This window comes from Choloepus didactylus, chromosome 20, assembly GCF_015220235.1.
Source record: "Choloepus didactylus isolate mChoDid1 chromosome 20, mChoDid1.pri, whole genome shotgun sequence".
Classification (NCBI taxonomy): Eukaryota; Metazoa; Chordata; class Mammalia; order Pilosa; family Megalonychidae; genus Choloepus; species Choloepus didactylus.
Window position 1 is genome coordinate 34,831,084 of NC_051326.1, and position 26,731 is coordinate 34,857,814.

The window sequence follows — 26,731 nt, forward strand, 5'->3', positions numbered from 1 at the left end:
TTTTTTTAGTAATCCTAGCAGATACATGGTTTTATGAAAGAAAATTAATTGACAAAATAACTTGGCACTTGAAGTTTCTAAGTTTATAGAAAGGTTTCAGTATTGTAATTAGGCTCATTTTGTCAATGACGTACAAACTTTGGTATTATGATGGAGATTAGAAATTTAGTGGTGACACAATTGTATAAATTCTTCTGGAGAGATGTCAGGCACACACAGGAAAGGAATAATTCTCCACCTTTCTTTTTCTGCCTTCCCTTTTGCTGAGCACTAGCCTGCAAATGCTCAAATTCCCCCTTAGATCATGTGAATGTCTCTAAGATTCCATCTCCAGGTTCCTGAGAGTGTGGGAGGATGGGGTGAGGACACTTGGCCTTCTCTCTCATTCCTTAAATCATGTCCTTTACACTGTCTCATCTACCCAGGGAGTGCAATTTGGGACAATGCATGGTTAGGAAAGCTAAGAGGGGCAAATGAGATGGAACCTCTGAGAAAGAGAGCGAGGACCCTCTTGTTAAGGGCTGATCTTGAAATGGATGGGTAGGGAGGGAGGGAATCTGTATTAATGGAATGCCTATTCTGTGCTGGCTCCTGCTACTGACAGCTGGGGACTTTGTTACTGCATCCAGTCACAAGATCTCAGTACTGGGGTCTCTTTGTCCCAGCCCCAGACTTATTAGTGTCATTGATTTTCTCAGTACTTCGACACCCCTAATCTCCTTGTGGTCCTGGGAATGCTTGTCTGCTTTCTTCACATGGAGCATGATGCTCTAGGAGCCTGTGAAGCTGCCCGCAGGTCCACTAACCATGGCCCTGCCCTCTGCTCACACACCATGTTGCATTTCCTGTCAAATGCAAGCCTCTTCTGAGAGGTTTATAGTCTTTCTAGACCATGGCTTTCAAGCTTTTTTGACAACAAACTGCATTAAGAAATATATTCTACATGTAGTGATAGTGCACATACATTACACACATATGTAAACAACAGAGAGAACAAGTTTCCCAAAATTATATTTGCCCTTACTACCTGTGGATGCACTCTGATTTTTTCTATCCTAGTCTACTCAAGATTATTGTCTCACTGTCTCATCATGGACTTAAAAAACAAAGTTGTTATTATTTTTTTAAAATAAATACTATCTTATAGTTTCTGTGGGTCAGGAATTTGGGAGCAGCTTAGCTGGGTGGTTCTAGCTCAGGATGTCTTTTAAAGTGGCAGACAAGGCATCTTCTAAAAGCTTGACTGGGGCTGGAGGAGGATCCGTTTCCAAGACTTCTAACTCACCTGGCTATTGGCAGAAGGCCTCTCTGTTCCTTGCCATATGAAACTCTTTCCAGAAACTGCAATTCACTGTATGTGCACCAAGTCTGATGTGGGAAGGGCAGCTTTCCTCCATGAGGCCTGCCAGGCAAAGCCTTTGTAATTGCCTATGGGCAGACCTGAAGTCATCCACACTTAGGATTTTGGCCTGGAGCTATTGTAGGTCCTTTGCATTTTTGTCTGAGTTTTCCAATTCTAATTTGTCAAAATCAGCTTGCCAATTTCTAAAAATAAGCCTGCTGGCATTTTCATTGGGATTGTGTCGAATATAAAGATCAATTTGGGGACAATTAGCAATTTAACATATAGTGTTCCAATCTTTGAACATGGTATGTTTAAGCCTTTCAAGATTTCTCTTAGCAATGATTTGTAGTTTTCAATGTACAGGCCTAACACATCTTTAGTCAGATTTATCTCTAAATATTTAATATTTTTGATACTATTGTAAATGATATTTTTAAAATTTCAATTTCCATGTTTTTGTTGCTAGAATAAAATTTAATTGATTTTTGTGTAATGATCTCATATCCTGCAATGTTGTTAAACTAATGTACTAGTTCTAGTAGTTTTTCTGTAGAGTCTATAACATTACCTAAACTGTGTGGCACTAGTTTAACTGGCAGACAGCAGAGAACAAAGACACAGGTATTACAGGCTGGAGAGCTGGTGACCCTCATTGTGCCATCACGAAACTTTTGATAAAATTGTTAACTCAGTACCTTGGAGGGCAGAGCATGTGTTCTTAAATTGTAGCTTCAGGGAAAATTATTGGAAAGATACTTTTCTGTCCAATGAGAGAACATTAACTGCTTCCTGCCACTTATAGCAAAGTCCTTTGAGAAAGATGAACTCAGGTAAAATCTAGCCATTTTGTAAACAGAGATGGAATAAAGCTCTGCTCCAATCAAGATTGGAATTCTGTGTCTGCAATCTGTCATACATTTGATGGAGAGTGGTTGTTTAGGGCCTTTCAGAGTTTTGATAAAGCCTATAGATGCTACACTCCCAATAGCAGAAGATAAAATTGTGACCTTAAGTTCTTCTCAAGGACCTTCATCAAAGTGTTCTTTGCCAGACAGACAATGGAAGCCAGCCAAGCAGTAAAGATCAAATTAATTAAGGAGGCTGTCTTTCGAACCAAAGCTACTGTTTTTGCTTGCTGCAAGGGGACTGCCATTAAGTTAACAGATATAAGAAAGATGGCAAAGATCTCAATATAAAAAAAAAAAAAAAAAAAAAAAAAGAAAGAAAGATGGGTCAAGCATAGAGTCTAGTAAAAAAAAAAAAAAAAGGAAGAGTAGTTAGGGATAAAGATGAGAGCTTTAACTGTGGTTATTTGTACAAGGAACTTTCTGGAAGCAACAGACCAGAAATCTATATAGTATTTTCAAAAATTGATTTGAGAAAGAAGTTACAAGCCTACCTTGCCAATGTGTATGTCTATTTGACCCTTAGATAACCCACAGTCTCTCAAACTGGCACCAGTAAGAAATGGTTACAAAAAGATATGCAACTTCCCAGCAGTACATACTTTTCAATATAAACTTCAAATGGAATCATGGAGGATCATGAATGAGAACTGACTGGTGGGTAGAGCCAGGACCTTCAGATGCAGCAAACAAGGCAGTTCCTTCTAGAAAGCAGAACTGGGGTCTAAGCAAGAATTCACTCTATCACCTTGGCAGTCTTTGATTTTCCCCTTTGCAGCATTGGGTCAGGCTATGGATCAGTGACTTCTTTTTTCCCCATTCCTTTTCCAAATTAGTTTTCATATTCCTGTTACACCATTGTATACTGGGTGTGTTAGGGAGGAGGGGAACAGATAACTTGTCTTTTAATTTATAGGTGATTGGACCTCGAAGAGTCACATCCAGACTTGTAAAGGACTGCACATTATCTTCAGATTGTGGACTTTGAGCTGGATGCAGCGACTGCATGAACTTTGGTTTTTTTTCCCTTTGGCTTAGGCTGTGCTGTGTCTGAAGTAGGGCAGGCATAGATATTTGGGTGGCCAGAGGAGTAGACTGTGGCAGTTGTCCACCAAGATACATTCTCACTTTCTTCCTTTAGTATTAGAACTGCCCCAAACTGCCAAATAATTAGCTGGATGCATGGAAGCCCAGCTAGAAAACTTTTATCTCCCACTTTCCCGGCAGTTCACTGGCTCTAATCATGCCAGTGGAATGAGTAGAAGAGTAAAAAACACTCTTACACCCTTAAGAGTATTGGGGTGTGCACCCCTTTTCCTTTTTGCCTTTTGCTGGGCTAAGATGCAGATGTGAAGGCAGGAGCTGCAGCAGTCATTCAGGACACAGGAATGGAAGTCGTGTATTGAGGATGGCAGAGTTTCCCTGTCGGTCCTGGGATATCTACCTCGGGACAATTACATGACAGAAAAAAACTATCTTGCTTTGGATATCTTTGGGTCTCTGTTAAAGCAACCTAATCTGTATCCTAGTAAAACCTAGGCCTAATTTTGGATTAGAGCCTTAAATATCCTTGTCTCCAAGGGGCAAGACAAACCCGTTTTTTAATAAATGGGAAAATAATCTTTTGCTAATCTAAGTCAAGGTTTTGGTCCAATTAAATTCAGTTCATTACCACTGAATACAATGTGAGCCAATACTCTAGGAGATATTAGGGAAGCAAAGATAAGGTCCTGGGCAGCAGTGGAAATCCCTATTTTTAGGTTGTTACATGAGAGAGAAATAAACTTCTTTGTTTAAACTGCTGCATTTGGGTCTCGTTATGCCAAAGTGGATGCTTAGACTGCATCCTAACAAATATACATGATCAGAATTTGTTGAAAAATCAGAGCATGATCACAAAAATAACAAATCACTACTGCATGCCAGATAGGTGATATGGATTAAAGAAATCCCCCAAACCAAAAACCAACCAAACAAAAAACCTCGCTCAATGCAGAAACGCTCAGAAGGAATTAGGTGAAGAATCTGAAGAAAAGGAATTCCCACTGGTAAAAATGGCATGATTGAAGGCAGGAATATTAACCCTCTCCAGGGGGTGGGATGGGGGACTGATGTAAACTTTTCTTGCTATGATTCTAGCTAATAAATGAGATAAGAAACACTAGCTTTATGAAAAGAAGCTTTGTGTAATAAAGATTTTTTCTTTAAAAATGTTTATTTTTTAAATTATAAAAGTATCACATAGCCATCAGAACACTTAAGAATACTGTAACAGTGTAGAACATTTTAAAAACAGAAGTTTAAAGGAAATAAAAATCAGCTGAATTCCATCTTGAACAAAAAAACTGGAAATACTGTTTTTATTTCTTCTAGTCTTTCTTAATTGAGTGTGCAAGTGGGTGTAAATGCCTTTTTTTATAGTGGAGATCATACTGTAGTTCTATTGTGCTTTTCACTTAACATCATATAAACTTACCCGTATTAAAAATTCTTCAGTTCTTAGTTGGAGAATATTGTTAACATTTGCTTAACATCACACAATCAACTATAAAACACAGAAAAAGTAAATCATTAAGTATTAAAATGCAGTAATTTTCAAAAAGCACAAAGTATTTCTTTTGACAGAAGAATGACATTTTTTCAAATGTTTGGCTGTGATCATGCCTTCACAAGCCTGGAAAGGACACACAGGGGTGTTTTCCTAAGGGTATTATCTCCTAGCAAAAGGAATAAAAATTTAAAAATTGAAGTGCTATTTTATTTTGCCCAGGGGAAATCTAAGTAACAAAATAAACATTATAATCTAAGTTTTATGTTATTTATTTGGCAATATTCCACAATATGGTAGGGCTAATCCTCCTTTCCTTCTTAAACTACAGTCCACATTAAAACAAAGAGGCAACTAAACCCATGGGAGGCTGAGTGAGAGTCTTCTCATTTCTTTGAGTACTAACCCAAAATTCTTTTCCTTCATCTGAGATTACCTGCCTACTTTGGCAGAACATTTATATAAAACCAAAATCCCACATACTGAAACTCTCAAGTTCACTTATCTGGCTCCAATGCCCTTTATTAGGTTGAAAATCTGTTAAGGAACAAATGTTATTTCCCATAATTTAAGAAACAAAAAAGACACCACCATCACTAATTCACGCAAACTGCGTTAAAAATAGTATTAGTGCCTTGCTATTCTCCCCCACCCCATAGAGTGTTTACATATAATATTACAGTTAATGCATCTTTCCTATCCAGAGCTTTTTTAATATTGTGCCTAGCTTTCATTTTGGACGAATACTAACCGTACTGATAACTTATCATTGTCATGGCTACAATGGACGGGGACACACACACACACAAAGTCCAGTTGTGGGTATACTGAACTGTTAAGGAGATGGTGAACTGCGAACGAACTTTATAATGAAGTTACAACCCTACGGCTAGGCAGTTCTTGGCCTTTCCCACTATGTGTCCTTCCTGCAGCAATTAGCACACGTTCTTTGTCTGAGAACTTTGTCCTTGAGAGCCGGAAAAACTAGCTCGAGACCATCCTGGACCTCACACCACATTCAAGGAAACAACACGCCCTTGATCCTAAGTCCGTTTTGTCCCAAGCCTTGGTAACCTCGATTCCGGAGCGGCCGCTTGCACAATCAGGAGGGCACGCGGCCTCGGCGGACCCGCGCCCGCCCGCAGCGCGGCCCAGTGCACGCCGGTCCCGCGCGCCGCCGCAGCCACCGCCTCCACGGGCACCGACGGTGGGCTCCGCAGGCGGCGGCTCTGTTCTCGGCCGCGCCCTTCTGCCCGCGTGCCCCTCGCCGAACGGCCGGCCCATGCTCTCGGCCACTAGGAGGCTTAGCCAGTTCTTCCACAACCTCTTTCCTGGCCCGAGAATGGGCGACTCCGCATCTAAGATCGTCAGCCCTCAGGACGCCTTACCCGGCCGTAAAAAGTCGATACCAGTAGCGGGTAAGAACGCGGGCACGCACAGAGGGCGCGGTCGCCGCTGCTGCGCACGCGCGCGAACTCCCGAGGGCTTGTAATGCTTCCCCGTATCCGGAAGGAAGACTGGGGCTAGCCTGCGTCTGGCCGTTAGTCTGGATCCGCGCAGGCGCGAGGAGGTATCTGCCAGGGGCAGGAGGGATGTCTGTTAGGCTGTCCTCAAATCAGGGTTTCTTCTTTTCTTTTCTTTTTTTTTTTCCCCTAAGGTTTTTACTCTGCTAAGACAAGACAAAACACTTTAGAAATGCCTAGTATGTTGCTGAAACTCTCCTACAGTGCAGAAACCCTGCCAGTTCTAAACTTTGGACAGAAAAAGCTCTAATCAGATTTCCTGTTCGGACTTTCTGACGTGCGCGCCGGCGGGGACTTGTTTTATGTGTTCTTTTTTCTTGCGTGGGACTGTTTCCAGCAGCTTGGACTGATGGTGCAGTGCTGTTACGGGAATCTCGAATGAAAGAGAACGAAGACACCTTCTATTTTGAAATTGTATTTCAGTCCAGTGTTCTAGCAGCAAGTATTATCCTTAGACTCCTGTTATCCTCTAGGACCCCGCGGGTTTCTAGTAATTGGCAGAAGCTGCTCTTGGTCCTGCGCTCCCGCCTGTGTGGGGGGGCAAAATGGGCCCACCAGCATTCTTAGGAGAGGTGGGCCCGTGTCTATCAGTCGTGCAGAGTTGTCGTTTTAGGTCAGTGTTACATAAATTTTTTTTAAATTACCAGTCAATTGCATACCAGTATTTTAAGAAAATAAAATAAAAAGTGAATTATTAGAAAAATGATAATGTGCTTAGATCTACAGTAATGTTAAATTGCTATAAAAGTTTTCAAAAGCTTACTTTCAATTTCTGTCTCAGACTGGTAAGAAACAGTTCACAGTCAGCACTGGTCCACCAGACTGAGGCTCCACTTTGTGTAAGTCTTGCTTTGGTGCAGTGCTTCTTAAAGTGTGGCCCCAGAACGGTCCCATGGGTATCAGCATCATCTGGGGCCTCTGCCCTGACTCCTGAATCAGAAGCTCTGGGATTGGATCCAACAGTGTATTTTAAACAAGCCCTCCAGTTGATTCTAGTGGGCAGTAGTTTGTAAGTCATTGCCTTAGGACTGTCTGAGGTTTTCATGGTGAATAAGCTTTTTGTATACTGATAATACATCTGGATTTTAATTTTTTCTAAGAATTTTTCTATTTTTCTTTTCCTTACAGAGTTGTTGAGTATAGGAGGTGGTCATGGTGAGGTTTTTGTAAGTATGAGATAGAGATTTGTTGGGTTTGAGGTAGTTTGGAAACTAATACTGTGTGACCTGTTTCTTGTTCACCTACACAGCAGTTTCTATTCTCTGCCTCCTCCCATCACTACAGTTCCTACCCTTTGCCAGCTATCTCCACCCCAAGAAGTTTATTTTCGACTCAAATTCAGCAAATCAATTTTGAAGAAAGAATCCAGATTATTTTATCTTAATTTATCTTGAGAACAAATTCTCTTTTACCAATCAGGATTCCTAAGTGGACATTTAAAGGCAATACTTTGTAAATCTGAACTTTGCCAGCTTGCGCTATACATCTTTTGTAAAATATCTTCAGAATGTTCTCCCAGACACCTAAAAAACAAACAAAAAACTCTTGATCAGATTTCCAAAACTAGTTCAAGATCAAAGTTGACCCAATTTAGTTCTGCCTTATCTTAATCAAAGTCTTCCCAATATATGAACGACATTTTGGTAAAAGATTAACAAAAATCACAGAAACAAGTCAACAATTTCTTTTTCATATTCACATAATAATTCTAACTGCAAACAAAACTTCAAGGACCTAGTTTAGGTTTTCTGTCTTTTCATATAGTCATGCACATTTTTGGTTTACCAGTATCTGGGTGAGTAAACTGCCTTTTTTTTTTTTTTTTTTTGGTGTAGGTCACCTCTACATTGCATACGTCTTTATTGTTCACCTGTTCTAACTTTGCGCCTACAGAGTATTTAAATTTTAGATTGCAGCCTCATGAATGCCTACTTCTGGTGGAAGTCCTTCCTTGACAGGTTGTGGAGAGTTCTGATTGGGTTCAGAAATAGCCAGAATTACCTCTTTGGTGGGTCTTGGTGGCTTAAAGTTATGGACTTAAAGTTTTGAAAGTTAAATTAATCTCTAACTTCCATCCTGTTTAACAGCTCTTGCTCTTACCATTTCTATGTTCTCTCTATCTGTGTTACTTGCATCCTGACTCTGCTGTGACATTTATGATTTTGGCTTTAGAAGATAAGGCTGGTCTGTTTAGTGTATTTTACTAAACCTAGTACTGGGTGTGCAAGATTACCAAATACTTTTGGCATAAAGCTTTAATTCAGCTTTTTTTTTTTTTTGTAAGGAAATGTCCACTCTTTTTTTCCCCCACTTTATTAGAGAAGTTGTGTGGGTTTCCAGAACAATCATGCATAAAATACAGGATTCCCATACACCACCCCACTACCAACACCTTGCATTGACATGGAACATTTGTTAATGATAGCACATTTTAATAATTGTATTGTCTACTATAATCCATGGTTTAATTTAGGGTTCACTATTTAGTGTAATTCTGTTGATTTTTTTTAAAAAATATTCTCTTACCATAATAAATACAATCTAACATTTCCCTTTTCATTCTTATTCAGACGTGTATTTCAGCGCTATTAATTGTGTTCACAGTGTTGTGCTACCATCTCCACCTTCCATTATCATTACCAAAACATTTGCATCGTTTCACGTAGGAACCCTGTACATTTGAAGCCTCAATTTCCCACTCCCTATGTCCACCCTGTCCCCTGGTAACCTATATATACATATAGATACTGACAGTATGAGTTTGCTTATTCTAATTGTTTCAAATCAGTGAGATCATATAATATTTGTCCTTTTGTGTCTGGCTTATTTCACTCAACATGATGTCTTCAAGGTTCATCCATGTTGTTGTATATGTGAGAATTTTATTCCTTTTTTTGGCTGAATAATATTCATTGCATGTTTATACCACATTTTCTTTATACATTCATTGGTTTATGGACACTTCAGTTGATTCCATCTTTTGGCAATTGTGAATAATGCTCCTGTGAACTTTGGTGTGCCAATATCTGATCAAGTCTCTGCTTTCATTTCTTTTGGTTATGTATCAAGTAGTGGGATTGCTGGGTCATATGGTAGTTCTATGCTTAGCTTTCTGAGGAACTGCCAAACTGTTTTCCACAGTGCCTGCACCATTTCACATTGGCACTAGCAGTGAATGAGTGCTTCTATTTCTTGGCATCCTCTTTAGCACTTGTTATTTTGCATTTTTTTTTTTAAAGCAGCCATTCTACTGGATATGAAAAGATATCTCATTGTGGTTTTGTTTTGCATTTCCCTGATGACTAATGATGTTGAGCATCTTTTCATGAATTTCAGGCCATTTGTATACCTTCTTTGGAGAGGTATCTGTTCAAGTCTTTTGTCAATTTTTAAATTTGGTTGTTTGTCTTTTTGTTGTTAAGTTGAAGGATTTCTTTATACATTTTGGATATTAATTCTTTATTGGCTATATGGTTTCCAATATTTTCTCCCATTGTGTAGGTTGTCTTTTTACTTTCATGATAAAGAACTTTGAGGAACAAGTTTTTGATTTTGATGAGGTCCCATTTATCTATCTATCTATCTATTTATCTATCTATCTACCTACCTACCTATTTTTTTGTTGTTGTTGCTTGTGCTTTGGGTATAAAGTCTAAGAAACCATGATCTAACACAAGGTCCTAAAGATGCTTCCTTTCTAGAAGGTTTTCTTCTAGAAGTTTTTCTTCTAGATGTTTCTTCTAGATGTTTTCTTCTAGATTGTTTTCTTCTAGAAGTTTTGATAGTTCTAGTTCTTATAGTTGAGTCTTTGATCTGTTTTGTGTTGATTTTGTATATGGTGTGAGGTAGAGGGTCCTCCTTTTTTTTCTTTCCTTTTTTTTTTTGTGAATGGAGATCCAGTTTTCCCTCACCATTTCTTGAAGAGATTATTATTTCCCAGTTGAGTAGTCTTTGCCACTTCATCAAAAATAAGTTGGCTATAAATGTGAGGGTTGATTTCTGAGCTCTAAATTCTACTCCATTGGTCTATGTATCTGTCCTTGTGCCAGTACCATGCTTATTACTGTGGCTTTGTAATAAGTTTTAAGATTGGAAAGTGTGAGTCCTCCAACTTCATTCTTCTTTTTCAGGTTACCATTAGCTACCTTTATATTTTATAAATATATCTTTATATTTACATATAAATTTGATGATTGGCTTTTCCATTTCTGCTAAGAAGATTGTTAGAATTTTTGATTGGGATTGCTTTGGGTAGGACTGGCATCTTAAAAATATTTAGTCCTTCAGTCCATGAACATGGAATGTCCTTCCATTTATTTAGGTCTCTTTTGATTTATTTTTGCAGAGTTTTATAGTTTGCTGTGTACAAGTCCTGTACATTCTTAGTTAGATTTATTCCCAGATAGTTGATTCTTTTAGTTGCTATTGCGAATGGACTTTTTTTTGAATTCTTGTTCTGATTGCTCATTGCTTGTGTAAAGAAACACCACTGAGTTTTTGTGTTGGTTTTGTACCTCACCACTTTATTTATTAGTTCTAGGAGTTGTGTTGTGGATTTTTCAGGATTTTATGTATATACAATCATATCAAACAGGGAAAGTTTTAGTGTTCCTTTCCAATTTGGAGGGCCTTTTATTTTCTTTTTTTTGCCTAATTGCTCTGGCAAGAATTTCCAGTACAGTGTTGAATAACAGTGGTGACAGTGGGCATCCTTATCTTCTTCCAGATCTTAGAGGTAAATCTTTCAGTCTTTCATCATTAAGTACAGTGTTAGCTGTGGGCTTTTCATATATGCCCTGTATCATGTTGAGGAAGACTCCTTCTTTTCCTAATGTTCTCAGTGTCTTTATCGAGAAAGAGTGCTGTATTTAGTCAAATGCCTTCTCTGTGTCTATTGAGATGATTATGTGGTTCCCCCCTTCATTCTGTTAATGTGATATATTACATTAATTGATTTTCTTATGTTGACTCAACCTTGCATACCAGGGATAAGTCCCACTTGATCATGGTGTATAATTCTTTTAATATACTGTTGGATTCAGATTTGATTCTAGTCTTTTGTTGAGGATTTTTGTATCTATATTCATAAGAGATTTTGGTCTGTAATTTTCTTTACTTGTGGTATCTTTGTCTTGGTTTGGAATGAGGGTGATGTTGACTTGGTACAGTGTGTTAGAGAGTGTTCGCTTCTCTCCAACTTTCTGGCTTAATTTGATCAGAAATGGAGTTGTCTTTTTGGAATGTTTGGTAGAATTCCCCTTTGAAGACAGCTGGTCCTGGGCTTTTCTTTGTTGGGAGATTTTTGATTATTGGTTCAATCTATTTTACTACTTATTGGTTTGTTGAGATCTTCTATTTCGTCTTGAGTCATTGTAGGTAGTTTGCAATTTCTAAGAATTTGTCCATTTCATCTAGCTTATTGACATACAGTTGTTCATAATGTCCTCTTACAGTCCTTTTTATTTCAGTGGGGTCAGTAGTAATGTCCCTCTCTTTCATTTCTGATTTTCGTTATTTGTATCTTCTCTCTTTTTTTTTCTTTGCCAGGCTAGCTAAAGTTTTTTCAATTTTGTTGGTCTTCTCCAAGAACCAACTTTTGGTTTTGTTGATTTTCTCTATTGTTTTTATTTCTTTCTATTTCATTTATCTCTGCTCTAATCTTTGTTATTTCTTTCCTTCTCATTGCTTTGGGTTCAACCAGCTCTTCTTTTCCTAGTACCTTCCTGTTTTGAGGTTAGGTCTCTGGTTTAAAAGACTTGTATTCTTTTTAATGTAAGCATTTAGAGCAATAAATTTCCCTCTCAGCCGTGCTTTTGCTGTATCCCATAAGTTTTGGTATTTATATTTTCATTTTCATTCACCCCAAGATATTTTCTAATTTTACTTCTGATTTCCTCTTTAATCCATTGGTTGTTTATGAGTATGTTGTTTAATTTCCACATATTTGTGAATTTTCCCATTCTCCCTCTTTTATTGATTTCTAGCTTCATTGCAGTGCAGTCAGAGAATATATACTGTATGATTTCAAATTTTTAAAAAATTCATTGGAACTTGTTTTGTGACACAACATGTGGTCTGTCTTAGTGAAGGATCCATATACACTTGAGAAGAATGCATATTCTGTTTTCTTTGGGTGCAGTGTTCTATATATGTTTGTTATGTCTAGGAGGTTTAGTGTATCATTCAAGACCTATTCTTCCTTACTGATCTTCTGACGAGATGGTTTAGCCAATATTGAGAGTAGTGTATTGAAGTCTCTCCTGTTAATGTAGAACCATCAATTTCTCCCTTCAAATCTGTTGGTGTTTGCTTCATATATTTTGGGGCTCTGCTGTTAAGTGCATATATCTTTATAATTGCTACATCTTCCTGTTCAGTTGTTCCCTTTATCATTATATAATGACCAATTTTGTCCCTCATAACGTTTTTGCCTTAAAGTCTGTTTTATCCTATATTACTATGCCCACTCCAGTTCTCTTTTGGTTATTACTTTCATGGTATCATTTTTTTTGGCAATCCTTTCAGCTTCAGCCTGCTTGTATCTTTGAATTTATGGTGAGTTTCTTATGGACAAGCATATAGCTGGGTCATGCTTTGTGATCCATTCTGCCAGTCTCTGCCTTGTGACTGCACAGTTTAATCCATTTACATTTTAAAGTTACCATTTATAATACAGGACTTTCTTCTGCCGTCTTGCAGTTTAGCCTTAGTAATATCTTATACTTTTGTTGTCCTCGCACTTCTGTTATTGCCTACTTTTATATATGTTTGCTTTTTTTGGGTGGTACCCATATCGAGTGCCTTCTCATTTCTATCCAAATATATTTTTCACCAATTTTATTTGTGTTTACCATGGGTTTAAAAATTTAACATCATAAATATGTAACAATCATATTTGTTTGATACCAATTTAACTTCAATAACCATACACATGTACTTTTCCTATACCCCTGTACGCCGTCCCACCATTTTTTTGTACTTGTTACCACTTATACTTTTGTACATTGTGTGTCCAGAAACATAGATTTATCATTGCTTTTTACACATTTACATTTTAGCAAGGAAGTAAGAAGTGGAATTACATACCAAACAATACAATACAATAACATTGGCATTTGTAATTACCCAAATGGTTACCTTTTTCTGCAGGTCTTTATTTCTTTATGCTGCTTTGAACCATTTGGCTAGTGTCCTTTCCTTTTAGTCTGAAGAACTCCCTTGAGCATTGCTTGTAGGGCTGGTCTAGTGTTGATGAACTCCCTCAGCCTTTGTTTATCCGAGAATGTCTTAATCTCTGCCTTTTTTTTAAATAAGAGAAACCTCCAGGATAGCCTCTTGACTATTTGGGTTCTCTCAGCCACTGTGACCTCAGCTTGTTACCTTTCTTTTTTCCCCCTTTTGGTCAAGTAGACATTTTCAATCCCTTGCTGCCAGGGACAGGCCCATTCCTAGGAACCATGTCCCATGTTGCCAGGGAGATTCATTCCCCTGGGAGTCATGTCCCTTGTGAGGAGTTGGGGAGGTAAGTAAATTTATTTTCTGAGTTGGGCTTAAGAGAGAGAAAGGCCACATCTGAGCAATGAAAGAGGTTCCCTGGAGGTGCCTCTTAGGCATAATTATAGGAGGGCTCAGCCTCCTATTTACAACCCTGAATTTCACAAGAGCAAGCCTTAAGTCGAGGGCTTGATTTATTAAGTAGTGAGTTCCTAACTTTACTTAATATATATTCTATCCCAAGATAAATGGTCAGTTTCTTACGTTATCTTCATTTAGTTGTACAATCATCATCACTCTCAACTTTAAGCAATTATCATGATGTAATACATCCCAGAACCTCCATGGTTTATGATGAGAAATCGACACTCTTACTCGGATTTCCTTGTATGTAACATGTTGCTTTTCTCTTGCAGCTTTCAGAACTCTCTCCTTACTTTTGCATTTGATAATGTGATCAGTATAAAGGGGGTGTATTTTTCTTCATGTTTATCCTGTTTGGTGTTCTCTGAGCTTCTTAGATGTGCATATTCATGCCTTTTGCTAAGTTTGAGAAGTTCTCTGTCATTATTTCTTTGACATTTCCTTCTGCTCTTTTCTCTCTTTCTTCTCCTTGGACTCCAATAGTCCGTATATTGATGCGCTTGATGGTATCCCATAGCTGTCTTCAGCTATTTTAGCTTTTAATATTTATTTTCTTTCTGTTCTTCAGCAGAAACATTTTAAATTTCTTTGCTTTAAGTTTATGGATTCTTTCTTCTGCCAATTCCAATCTGCTCTTGAAACCCTCCTGGGCATTTTTCATTTCAGTTATTGTTGTCTGTTTTGTTCCTTTTAGAAAGTTCTATCTTTTTACTTATACTCTCATATTGTTCATTCATTGTTTTTCTGATATCCTTTAGTTCTTTCTGTGTACTTTCCTTCATCTCCGCAGGCATTTTTTAAGATCATTTTTTTATAGGTGTGGCTTGGTATGGCCACATTCTTGTCTTCTTTGTTGATGTTTTCTGTGTTTTTATCCTTTTCTTTGGATGCAGCATTTCCTGTTTCTTTTGTTTTACAGTCTTTTTTTTTGCACACTATATTTTAAAATGTTAACTCTGGGATTTATGCCCTGGAATGTCTCTTCCTTGGTTTTGTAACTAGCTGGTGATAATGACAGAGCTTTTGATTTTCAGCTCTCCTGTCAGGAAGGTCTACCCAAGGTGAATGTAGTGTGATGGATTTTCCTTTCCTTTTTGGGCCTCTGACTTGTTCTGGACTTTTGCTTGTTAATTGTTTGGTGTTCCCCTGTTTATAGGAATTTAGTTGTCCCCTCTGTTTCCCAGAAGACAGACCTCTCCCTCCTGGGTGTTTGATGCAGGCAGACCTTTGTCCAGACTGTTTGTGTAGTTTTTTTACATGCCTTTCATTTCTCATGCTGCCTTTGCCTGGAGGGCAATTTCTGGGAGGAGGATTTCCCAAGTCAGTCTTTCCCAGCCAAAACAGGGCCAGGGACCTATGAAGGAGTTGCAGACTGATTCCAAAGTGCTCTGGAGAGGGCATCATCAGGAAGGGCACCCAAAGTTGCTCTGATATGTCCGCTTTCCTGGCCTGCCCAGCAAATCCAATCCTTCAACTAACCGTCTCCTGTTGCTCTGAGGAAGGTCTGCATCTTTAAATTTCCACTGCCTCTGCCCTTGTCCTAGGAGGGTTGAAACAGTGGATGCTGCTGCCCTTGTCTGGGGTGAGTTGAAACAATAACTACCCTCAGAACTGGGACCCAGTGATCTGAATTCGCTAACCAGAAGTCTTCATCAGTGATCGACCATGCACACCCCTGTTCTTAGGGAATAGAATTTTTGTGTCCCTTTCTGTCACTAGCTGCTAGCTGGGACCTGACCCCGCGGCAGCTGGTTGCCAGAGTAGGGAATAGGCACCAGTAGCCACTGTGGGGAGAGAGCAGTTTATAGTTCTTTACTGTAATTTATCTGCCTCTTTCTCCCACTCTTCCCTGAATGTTGTATAGTGTTCTGGCCTCTGGAATTTCAAAATACTTGTTTCAGACAGTATCTGCCTGTTAAATAGTCATTTTGGTGGGAGGACTGAATCCTGGAGTTCCCTACCCTGCCATCATCCCTAGAAATCTCCTGATCTTTTTGGTTTTAGAAGAAAGTAAAGCATTAGGGATATAAGTAAAGCCCTATTCTCTCATACCTGAGATTGATGTTGAACATTTCCATGTATGTTTTTCTAGTATTACTACAAATAATATGCAGCCGTAAACAATATAACTATGATTTTATGTGGTTTTAAAAGTATATAAATGCTTTTATACTGTTCCTATCTTTTTGCATTCTAGATTTTTCCCTCAATATTATGTTTTTGAGATTTATCCATGTTGTTTATGTAGCTCTAATGCTATGGTGCATTTCATTTCAGTTTATTCATTCTTCTAGTGAGAAACATTTTAGTTTTTTTCCTTTGCTGACTGTGCTGAAATGGCGATCCTTGCACATGACTCCTACACATATTGTGATCTCTAAGTAGGTGCCTAGGAAGGGAGCTGAGCTGCTGAATATGTCAACTTTACTAGATGATGCCAAATTATTCTTTGAAGCATTTGTGCCAGTTAACATTCCTGTACTAGGGATCAAAGTTCTCATATCTCCAAACCTTCACCAATTCTTGATATTTACAGACTTTGAAATTTTTGTCAGTCTGATGGGCAAGAAATATTTTGCTCCTCCTTTAATTTGCAGACTTGAATACTTAGTGAGGTTGAGCACCTTTTTATATTGGCAGTTTAGATTTCCTTTTCTGTAAATTTTTTATCCACACCCCTTGAATATTTTTCTTTTGAGTGTTTGTTTTATTCTTAAGAATTTATAATATAGTCTATTTACTAATCCTTTGTTATATAGTTAAAAATATCCTCTGTCTTTGGTTTGTGTTTTCACTTTATTTATGGTGATCTTTGAAATAAACTATGGTACGTGTTTGAAAAAATTGGAACACTTGCATTTTTCAGTTTGAAAAATTATTTTACTGGTAATACTTAATTCTTGTTTTTGGCAGTGGCAGGGAGGGCTAATAATACTAATATTTCTTTGATTTTTATCCTCTCAATTAATAGATGGAGAGAAAATTTCTTACTTGCCATATAGAGTTTTGTTCAACTTGAAATCTTTGAGCATATTTGTAGTTCCCTGGCACTGATTTTTTAATTAAAGACTATTGTGCCGTTTTATTTTATTGTTTGCCAAGCCTCCTACAGCACAATGATAATATGTGTACATTCCCATTGCTGCTTACTATCTAGGAATAATTTGGCCCTTGGAAAGAATGTTCTTTTGATATCACACTTAATGAAGAAATTAGAGATTCTCACTAAATTTCTAACCAAGGCAAGGATGCCCATTATCACCACTATTATTTAATATTCCATTTTGTGTACTTGCCATTGCAGAAGGACAAGAGAAGGCAATTAGAGATGTATGTGTTGGAAAACAGGAGGTGAAACTAATACCATTTACAGAATAGAAAAATTATATACCTGAAAAATGTAAGAGAATTCAGCAAGATATCAGGTTCTACACTTAGTAAACAGTAACCACTAGCTTTACTCCATATAAACAATAATTTGTTAGAAAGTTTAATGAAAGAAAACACCCCATTTATAATAGCAACCAATAAAGTAAAAATTTAGGAATAAACTTAATAGGAAATATGGAAAACCTAAGTGAAGAAAAGTTTGAAACACTACTGAAGGCACAAATAAGACATGAACAAAGGACAACATGTGCCAGATACTTGAAAAGGAATCCCGGATTAAAGCTAGATTAAAACACTCATGGAGAAAATAAACAAGATTAGTTATGATAAGTGTAAAAAAGCAAAGAGGGAGAGCTAGTGCTACTTGATAGTAAAAATAAAGCTTTCATAATTAAAATTGTTTGGTGTTGGTACAAATAAACCAGTGGAGCAGGGCAGAAAGATCTGAAATTCTTAAGTATATGTGGGAATGTAGCATTTAATAAAGTGATATCTCAAATCAGTTGGGAAAGGATGGACTATTCAATAAATGGTGTTGGGAAGACAAAAACAAAAACATAGTTGGATCTGTACTTCACACCTTAACCCGGGATAAATTCCGGATATTTGATGATCACAATAGCTCATAATTATTGAGCGCATACTGCATGCTAGGCACTGTAGTATCTAGTTTACATTCACTAACACATTTAATCCTTACAATAACCTTATGAGATAGTAACTATTATTATTCCTGTATATATATGTGGAAATGGTGGCTCAGAGAGGTTAGGTGACTTATCCAAGGTCACATATCTAATAAGTGGTGGAGTTGGGATACAAACCTGGACAATCTGGCTCTACAGTTTGTGGTCTTAACTTAGTATACTGTTTTTCCATTTACTTAAAAGTAAAAAATGAAGTAATGTAAGTATGAGAAAAGGAGAATTCCTTTATGATCTGGGTGTAAGGAAAACCTTTCTAATTATGATTTAAAATTCAAAAGCCTTAAAATATTGACCAATTAGATTACATCAAAATAAACATCTTCTGCATGGCCAAAATCACCATAAGCAAAGTCAAGACAAACTGGAATAAATGCAACTCGTATCACTGGTAAAGGACTAATCTCTCAAATAAAAACTCCTAGAAATTCAAAAGCAAAACACCAATGCTCCTTTAAAAAATAGGCCAAGGATATGGACAGTTTATAGAAAAGAAAGTACAATTGGCTCTTAAACATATAAAAGATGCTCAACTTCACTCACAATGAGGAGGATGCAAATACCGTTTTTCATTTTTCAGATTGGCAAAAATCCATGTATGCTATTGGTAAATCCTTAAGGAAAGAAATACTCTCATACATTGCTGGCAAAAGTGTAAATTGGCTCAACTCTTGTGGAAGGCAATTTGGCAATATCTAACAGAAATTTAAATGCATATACCCCAGGATTTCAATTTCTGGGAATTTATCCTACAGATATACTTGCACACAAGCCAAATGATGACTGTACCAGGTTATTCACCGCAGCTCTGTTTGTAATAGTAAAGGATTGGAAACAACCCAAATGCCCATCAATAGGGGCTAGTTAAATAAATTATGGTTTATCCTTACAATGGATTATGCAGGTGTAAAAAAGAATGAGGAAAATCTTTATGAATGGTTATGGAGAACTTGCCAAGATGTAGTGCTAAGGGGAAAAAGCAAGGTCAGAACAGTTTTTATAGTATACTAACTTTTGGGTGAACAGGGAGGAAAATAATAACATGTACATAAAGAAAGGTTGAACGGATAGCTAAGAAACTGGTAGCTGGGGAGAGGGATATGCAGTGACATGAGGACAGATGGAAAGCAGAGGTGGCAGACTTTTTACGTCATGCTTTTTTATAACTTTTGATTTTTACAATGTGACTGCATTATTGAATTAAATAACTCCACTTTGAATATGATCTCGTGCTGCTGTTTTTAGTTTAATTGACCACATTTCTATCATCTTTTGTCATACTTCTTTCAAGTGGTTTTTTTTTTACTCTTTTTCATGTCATGTAGATCTTTTTTTTTCCCCAACTTGCTTTTGTAATCAAAATCTACATTTTGGAGTGATTTAAAAACCTAAATTTAGAGGGTTGAATTGGAATAAGTTAATCCAAGTCATTTTACATTTCATAAATATTCATTTTTATTGAAACATCAATTGTGGTGGCATCATTTGTACAAAGAAGAGATCTTTGGGGACAAATTCCTTGCACTATTGTGTAGAAGACATTATGTATATTTCTTTTATTTTGAGTGACATCTATAGATTTTTAAAAGAAAATGATAGAAAACGTTTTTCCTTTTAGAAAAGTTTCCCTCAGTGTGTGATTAATTTTGTAAATTGTGGGACCCAGAACTGTTATTTCTCTTCTCTGCTTCCAGCCCAAATCTTTTTGATTGTTTTACTCACTGTTCCAGAACCGTCAGTGTTTCCCTAAAGTCCCTGGTATAAGGGTCTTTCATAGCTCCTGCAATCTGATCCTTCCCTATTTTCCCAGCCTTATTTCCCACTGTGCCCCGTTAGACCCCATCTTCTAGCTAACACATGTTTCTCTGTCTGTCTCTGCAGTTTCTCATGTGGAATCCACACTCCAGTCCTTTTATTCATAGATTGAATGTTTGTTAGATGCCTGCTTAGATAAGGGATTGTGTTCTCCCACCCTCTCCGTGTGTTCTTATCCTACTTATCCCTGAAAACTTTTCCTGCTTGAATTCCATTTCTCCCACCCCTTTTCTGTCCAACTGAAGTGAGCCCTTTCTTCTCTTTGGGCAAATAATTATAGACTACTTTATGAATTCTTTCTGTTGGCACCTTGTGTTGATACTTAGATGTTTTGTTGTTATCTAAGTTATCAGATCTGTGTCATATCTCCACAGTTAGATGGTGAGCTCCTTGAAAGGATGGACTGAGGTTTATAACTAATTTATCCCCTAGTTTACAGCACTTAACAAAGGTCCTGCCCACATCGGGTACTCAATAATGGTTAATTGATATCAGGCAGGGGCTATCAAGTGCTTCATTTCTAGACCTCCAATACCAGCCGTCCTGATGTACGGCCTACCAGCCACCCTTGTTGAAAACAGAAAGCGCGTCTCTTAGTTATCTCCAGTTGGAGCACATGACAGTGTCTGGGAAGGGCGGAGCCTACAATGTTTCTTCCTCCTTGGGCTCGGAAAGATTTATACCCCAACTTCATGTGCTTTTTGCATAAGTATGCGGGTGATTGGTTTTAGATAAATAATATCTATACCTTTTGTATGCTACAGAAATAAAAGATAATTTATATTTTTAAAAAATCAACTGAAAACAAAAAGCAAAAAGGTATTCTTTTAGGTTACATTGTGTGACCACCATGACACAGAGAAGCAGCTTACACAATTGGCCTTTTGTCCGAGGGATATGTACTGTAGAGTGTTTTTCCTGTAGTGGGGATGGATTTGTTATGATTTCTACAAACTTTCCCCTAATCTCTTTTGTGACCAGTGGTAAACTTTTCTTCTGCCAAGATAAATGCTGGGGAGCCCCTGATCTTTAAGTCTCTGAGCAGTGATTTGCTAGGAATCTGCAGCAGGAATGGGGCAAAGGGTTTTATTCTCAGCACGGTCCGAGTGGGACCTTGGCCTGCCTCAGGGAGGAGAGGGAAGGCAGTGGGATGGAAGAGAGTGAGGATGGCTGGGGCAACGACACACCAGTCTGGTGTGTGGGCTTCAAGAGCGTGGGCAGTCTCCAGGCCCTCTTCAAGGATGAGAATGCTTTATTGTGTTCAGTCTGGCCCCCTCACAGGCCCTAGTGGCCTGCCATCAATCACCTCTTTTGCCTTGCAGAGGCCAGGTCCCCTCTCATTGCAGCCCCTCTCCCATTGCAGCAGCAGGGGGTTGGCCCTGCATCCTGTGAGGCCAAAATTATCAACCTTCTGGTGACATAGGAAAGACTGTGTGCTAGTTTGGATATATTATGTCCCCCCAAAAGCCAGTCTCGTGGGATATTTGTATTAGGTTGTTTCAGTGGAGATGTGACTCACCCAACTGTGGGTGATACCTTTGATTAATTATTTCCATGGAGGTGTGGACCCTGTCCACTCAGGTGGGTCTTGATTGGTTCACTGGTTCACTTAAGAGACCTCAAGGGCAGCTGAGAGATACTTTTTGGAGAGAGGCTCAGGAGCTGACAGAGATGCTTTGAGATGCTTGGAGACGTTTGGAGATGCTAGCCCAGAGTTTGCTCAGGAGAAGCTAAGAGATGACCCCCAGATGGTTAGAGAGAAACGCTGTGGGAGAACAAGCAACAATGCACAGGAGTTGAACCAGAGAAGCTAAGAGAGGAGCTAAGAGAAACCCAGAGACATTTTGGAGAAAGCCATTTTTGAAACCAGAACCCCAGAGCAAAGGGCCACAGACGCCAGCCACATGCCTTCACAGCTGGGAGAGGTGTTCCAGATGCCATTGGCCAATCTTCAGTTATTGCTGACAGGTGCGGTGCAGGAATGACGCACAGACACAAAATATAAAGTTCTGGGAGCAGAGGACTCAGAGCCTTAAAGACAAAGAGCCCCTCTGATTGCTCCACAGCATATTTATTAGCTTCACTTTCTCACAGAAAATAGGGGAGTTACTAACAGGCTAGGGAAAGCAAGATAGGGAAGTTAGCAAAACAGGGAAGTCAAGGACAGACCATCCAAGACTTGCATGCTTCTTGTATCAACAATGCGGGTGCTTGGGAAGTCAAGGACACATTCCCAGCTCAGGCTGTTTTCCCACATTCAGTGAAGGTATCCTCTTGTTGATGTCTTAGTTTGGACACTTTTATGGCCTCAGAACTGTAAATATGAGACCTAATAAATCCCCTTTATAAAAGCCAATCCATTTCTGGTATTTTGCGTAACGGCAGCATTAGCAAACCAGAACAGACTGCATTCTGCAAATGGTTTCAAGGTGTCAGAGTATGATGAGCGAAAGTTGTGGATCTTCTCTATCCTATTCTTTCATCTTTCTTGCATCTTAAATTCCCAGTTTGAGGGCAATATTCAATGTTTTATGAATATGTAGCACCAGACTATGAACTACTTGAGGGCAGAATTGTCTTCATCTTTGTGCTTGGAACATAGCAGGCTTATAGTAAGTATTTGTTGAATGGCTGTAGCATATTACATTCTGAGTTCTTTGAGAGGTGGGGACCTCTCTGAGCAGTATTGTACGTAATAGACATATACGTATTATGTATTATAGCCCAATTATAAATATTTAAATGAGTAATGCTGAGGAGAGCAGTGCACTGAAGAATACAGGAAGGGTGGAGGTTTGGGGGCTTAGGCCTATCATTGTTTCCTGGTTTCAGTATTATTGATTTTTCCTATCATATCTGAAAGCTTTATTAGCTAGATAGAATTTCTGCAGCCAAATAGAAATATTTGTGTTCAGGAATGGGCCATTTTTGAAGAATGAAGTGTCAGTGCACCATGTTAAATGATGATACTTTCTGCTTCCCTTCTCATTCCTATAGTTCAGAGAGTTAGCCCAGGCTTGACTGTGTAGGGCTGAGTTTTTGCCATGCTGCCCAGAGCTTTAGCTGTATCAGATTTGTAGTGAACCGTGGGTTTGTCATCATATAGTAATTCAGTCATTGTAAGTTGTACCTGTCTCCCCACCAAATTTTAAACTATAAGACGGTAAGAAGTCAGGAATGTCTGACCACAGCCTTATCTTTGAATAAGTGGAATTGTCATTTCCTGGCTTCACCCCCTTCACTGCCCTCATTTTAATCTTCTTTCTACTCTTCTTCTCGTGGGTAGCTAGCTTCTCTCATGGTTTCAACCACTCTGTCTGTGGATGGCTCCTGAATCTGTATCTCATCTTGGGAAGTTTTGGTTTTCCATTTCAGCGTGTCCTGCTGTAACCCTAAACCCAGTTCTAAAAGCAAATTTGCCATTTTCCGTTCAAAAGATGGGCTATGTAGTTTAATTTCTCCATTTCTGTCAGTGCCACTTCTATGCTGTCATATCTCCAAAACCTTAGCCACATTTGTTTGTGATCTTTGCCACTGTATTTAATATATCCTGCTTCCGATAAGTCTTGATTCATTACCCTCTTCCCTGGTCTCCCTGCCTTCACTCTCCCCAGTTCAATCTATTCCAAGCACCACTGCCAGAAATCTGCCTAAAATTCGAATTTCATTATCTCTCTGCTTAGGAAATAGAAGCGACACTGCGGTCTGTGTGGGCCTGCTCTTCATCCTGGTGGGAGAGACATTCTGTAAATTGCAGCTCACCTGACCTTTCCTTCCAGTTCCACGTGTGAGGCATGACTCCTGTTCTTAGCTCCACCCTCCCTGGAAATTTTCTTTCTTTCTCACTGTATGTCTAAATAAGTCTTCCTTGGCCTTTGAAGGCTAAATCCATTTTCTTCCACTCCTATGTGGCCCTTGAAGCTTAGATTGTTCTTATCGCTAGGGCCTTGGAGCCCTATTTTGTGCTTACCCTCAATGTCTCTCCTTAGGGAGGTGAAGGTTGAGTTCCTTTCCTATACTTGGTGCTCAGTGATTGCTATTTCCTTCCTTTGCATTTCTTGAGCTCCTACCTGGTTATTGTACCCTGATGGCATGACCAGTGCTCTGGGATTACAGCTGCTGAATTGCTTGGACCTCTGGGTAACTTCCTCCTGGATGTCCTATCCAAATGCTCTTCCTATTTGGTGGGATCCTTGATTACTTTGACTCATGATGCCAAATGCTTAATTGTACCTTGACTAGAGACCATCATATTCTCTGGGTCAGCTGGAACCTCTTCTGTAAACTGAGTCTCTTTTGAAAGATGACATAAGGCTATTACCTTACATAAAGAAAGTTCCTTCCATATTGTTGTAGGACTCTTTGTATCATTTTATGTGAGAATATCTACAATATTTCTCAGCAGGATATATCTCTGATCCACTAGCTTGTTGAATAAATGTATTAAATTTGCATTATAATACAGCAAAGAATGGTAATAGTGAAACTGGGAGAAATGCAGAGTGACAATCTGTTTTGATGAATATATTATTATTACATTTAAAAAAATGAGGAATAAAATTTGGGAACATTGTATGTTTTCCCAGAGTACATATGCAAAATTAATTATTACCATGGTAAGGTGATATTAATGTTTAATTTTTTTTTTGTAAAATTTCCCTATTTTACTTTTTTTTTTTAGGTAATAGTTTACCGTTAGGTTATAGTTCGTTAGCTTATAGTTGCTTAGGTCAAATGCAATTGTTAAAAATTTAAAAAGTATTGTTCAAATGAGACCAAAAATTATTCTTTGGCCAGTTGAAATTTGAGTATTTTAATAAATTTTATCCAAAAGGTAAGAGGCATGAAAATAAAATACTTTGAGGGAATTTGTAGCTTTTCAGCTGGAGAAAATGAAACCTAAAGTAAAAAACTTGCATGTACTGTAGTTAGCAACAAAAAGAATACCATGTTAGAGTTGGAAGAATGGAGCAGCCAGCAGTCAAATAGAGCTCCTGAGAAAACACTGCATTGCTGAAAACCTCCATTTCCTTATCTCTTCTTACCAATTCGTAAAGAGCTACGTCATCTAGCAGAAAGCCCTCTGCAGCAACTCGCATGATCCCTGGAGTTTCTAGCTAACCACTTAGCATTCCTCCTACACTGGGATCTGTGCACTGGCACGAAGAAGAGCTGCACAAAGCTTCCCGCCCCCCCCCCACCCCTCCCCACAGCCCCCCAAGGACTGCCGCAGGCCTGATAACAGACTGAGTTCACTCAGGGGCTCTCCCTGACAACCCAATGCAGGTTGCTGGGAGACGGCATACCAGGAAAACTAGAAACTTCACCCAACTGCCAGCCCTCTGAATGTAAAAAAAGGCATCCAAGTTGCAGACAACTTTTTTTTTTCTTTAGGATTATTCTCATATTAAGAAGCTCTGTGGATTTATTTCAATATGTGGAATGAAAAAGGGTTAACTATTTTCTGGTGAAAGGAGTTGGATGAGTAAGATAATGTAAGATTATTTAGCCGTTAGCTGCAGAAGTTTTGGGGAAAACACACACCTGATCTAAGGCTTGGGCCATGGAAATTTAAATATGAATTTCCAGGTGCAAGAAATGAACCAAGGGATTTCTGTTAATATAATAATGGAACTTAAGCCTTCGCTATTTGGGTTCATTAAAACCCGCCCCCCCTTTTTTTTTTCAGAATAAGGAGATTCATTAAAGAGCTGAAGCCTGTGCTTCATTTTGTATATGCATTTACTTCAGAACTTGTGGGGTGATTGACAAATGAAATTGATGACATTTTTAAAATGAGGACTCTGTTGTATAGTTATATTAAGTTAATTAGAATGTGGTTTCTGCTATCAGTCTCCAGTTTCTCTTAATGCAAACTGGTTTATAACCGCACTACTATGTCACAATCGGCTGGTCCTACACAACCTGTACTGAGTGGCTCCTCCTTGCTTTGGGACTTCATTGCTTAAGTTGTAGATTTTATTTATATCATTGCTCAGTTTGATCTGTAAGTTATGAATCATTTTTATCTGCTTCTCCTAACCTACCAAGTAACTGATGTTCATAATGGAAAGAGCATTGTTTAGTACCTTTCTCCATATTCATATAATTATATACAAATACATGCATGTTATTTGTTGATATTTGATAAAAATAGATCACATTATAGTCTCTGCATCTTACTTTTCTCCCTTAATAGTACATCATGGAAATATTTACAAGTCAGCTGGTATTTACAAGTCAACATACAATTTGTTGTTGTTCCTTTTAATGCCTATATAATATTCCATGGTATGTATGTACCACAGTTTGTTAAAACAAAACAAACAAAACAAACAAAACCAACCTCTTTAGCAGTTTTTCAGTGTTTGGCTCCAGTGGTAATATTGTTATATTTATTAGTCACAGCACAAGGTATATGCATGCTAAGCAGTTATGGATACTTCCTTTGTAAATCTAGCCAAGGGCTCTAAAGTTGGTTCTGGGTTATATAATGTGTCCAAAGCCAAGCTAAAAAGGTTTGACCTAAAATGAAAATGGAAAGAACAGAGGTTCTGTAATGATGTAATTTTTTTGGGGGGAGGTGGGGCAGATATAAGAGGTTCAGGTAAACAGATGCCTACCACCTTATCCATGAAGCATAAAATATTCTACAGGCCTTTGATGTTTGCCAGTACATTTGCATTAGTTTCTAAATACAGTCTGGTAATCAGGTTTGGTTATTCTGTTGTTTTTCTGGGAACCTAAGGGTCAACTTGCATCTAAAGTCATGACCCAGTCATATTTGATGAACTGGACTAAAAAATGTTAGCACTTTTACTAGGGGTTGGTAAAATATTGCCCATGGGCCAAATTCAACCTGC

The 26,731-nt window shown here is 38.3% G+C and overlaps 1 protein-coding gene across 1 annotated transcript in view; it reads left to right on the forward strand.

Moving 5' to 3' along the window:
• Window positions 1-5,837: 5,837 nt before the first annotated feature.
• The window catches only part of MSRA (methionine sulfoxide reductase A), a 464,462-nt gene continuing 443,568 nt past the window's right edge, over window positions 5,838-26,731 (forward strand). Inside the window, exon 1 of the mRNA XM_037812806.1 lies at window positions 5,838-6,216. Coding sequence (XP_037668734.1) covers window positions 6,081-6,216 — 136 coding nt within the window. The 5' untranslated portion in view covers window positions 5,838-6,080. The remainder of the gene's footprint in view (window positions 6,217-26,731) is intronic.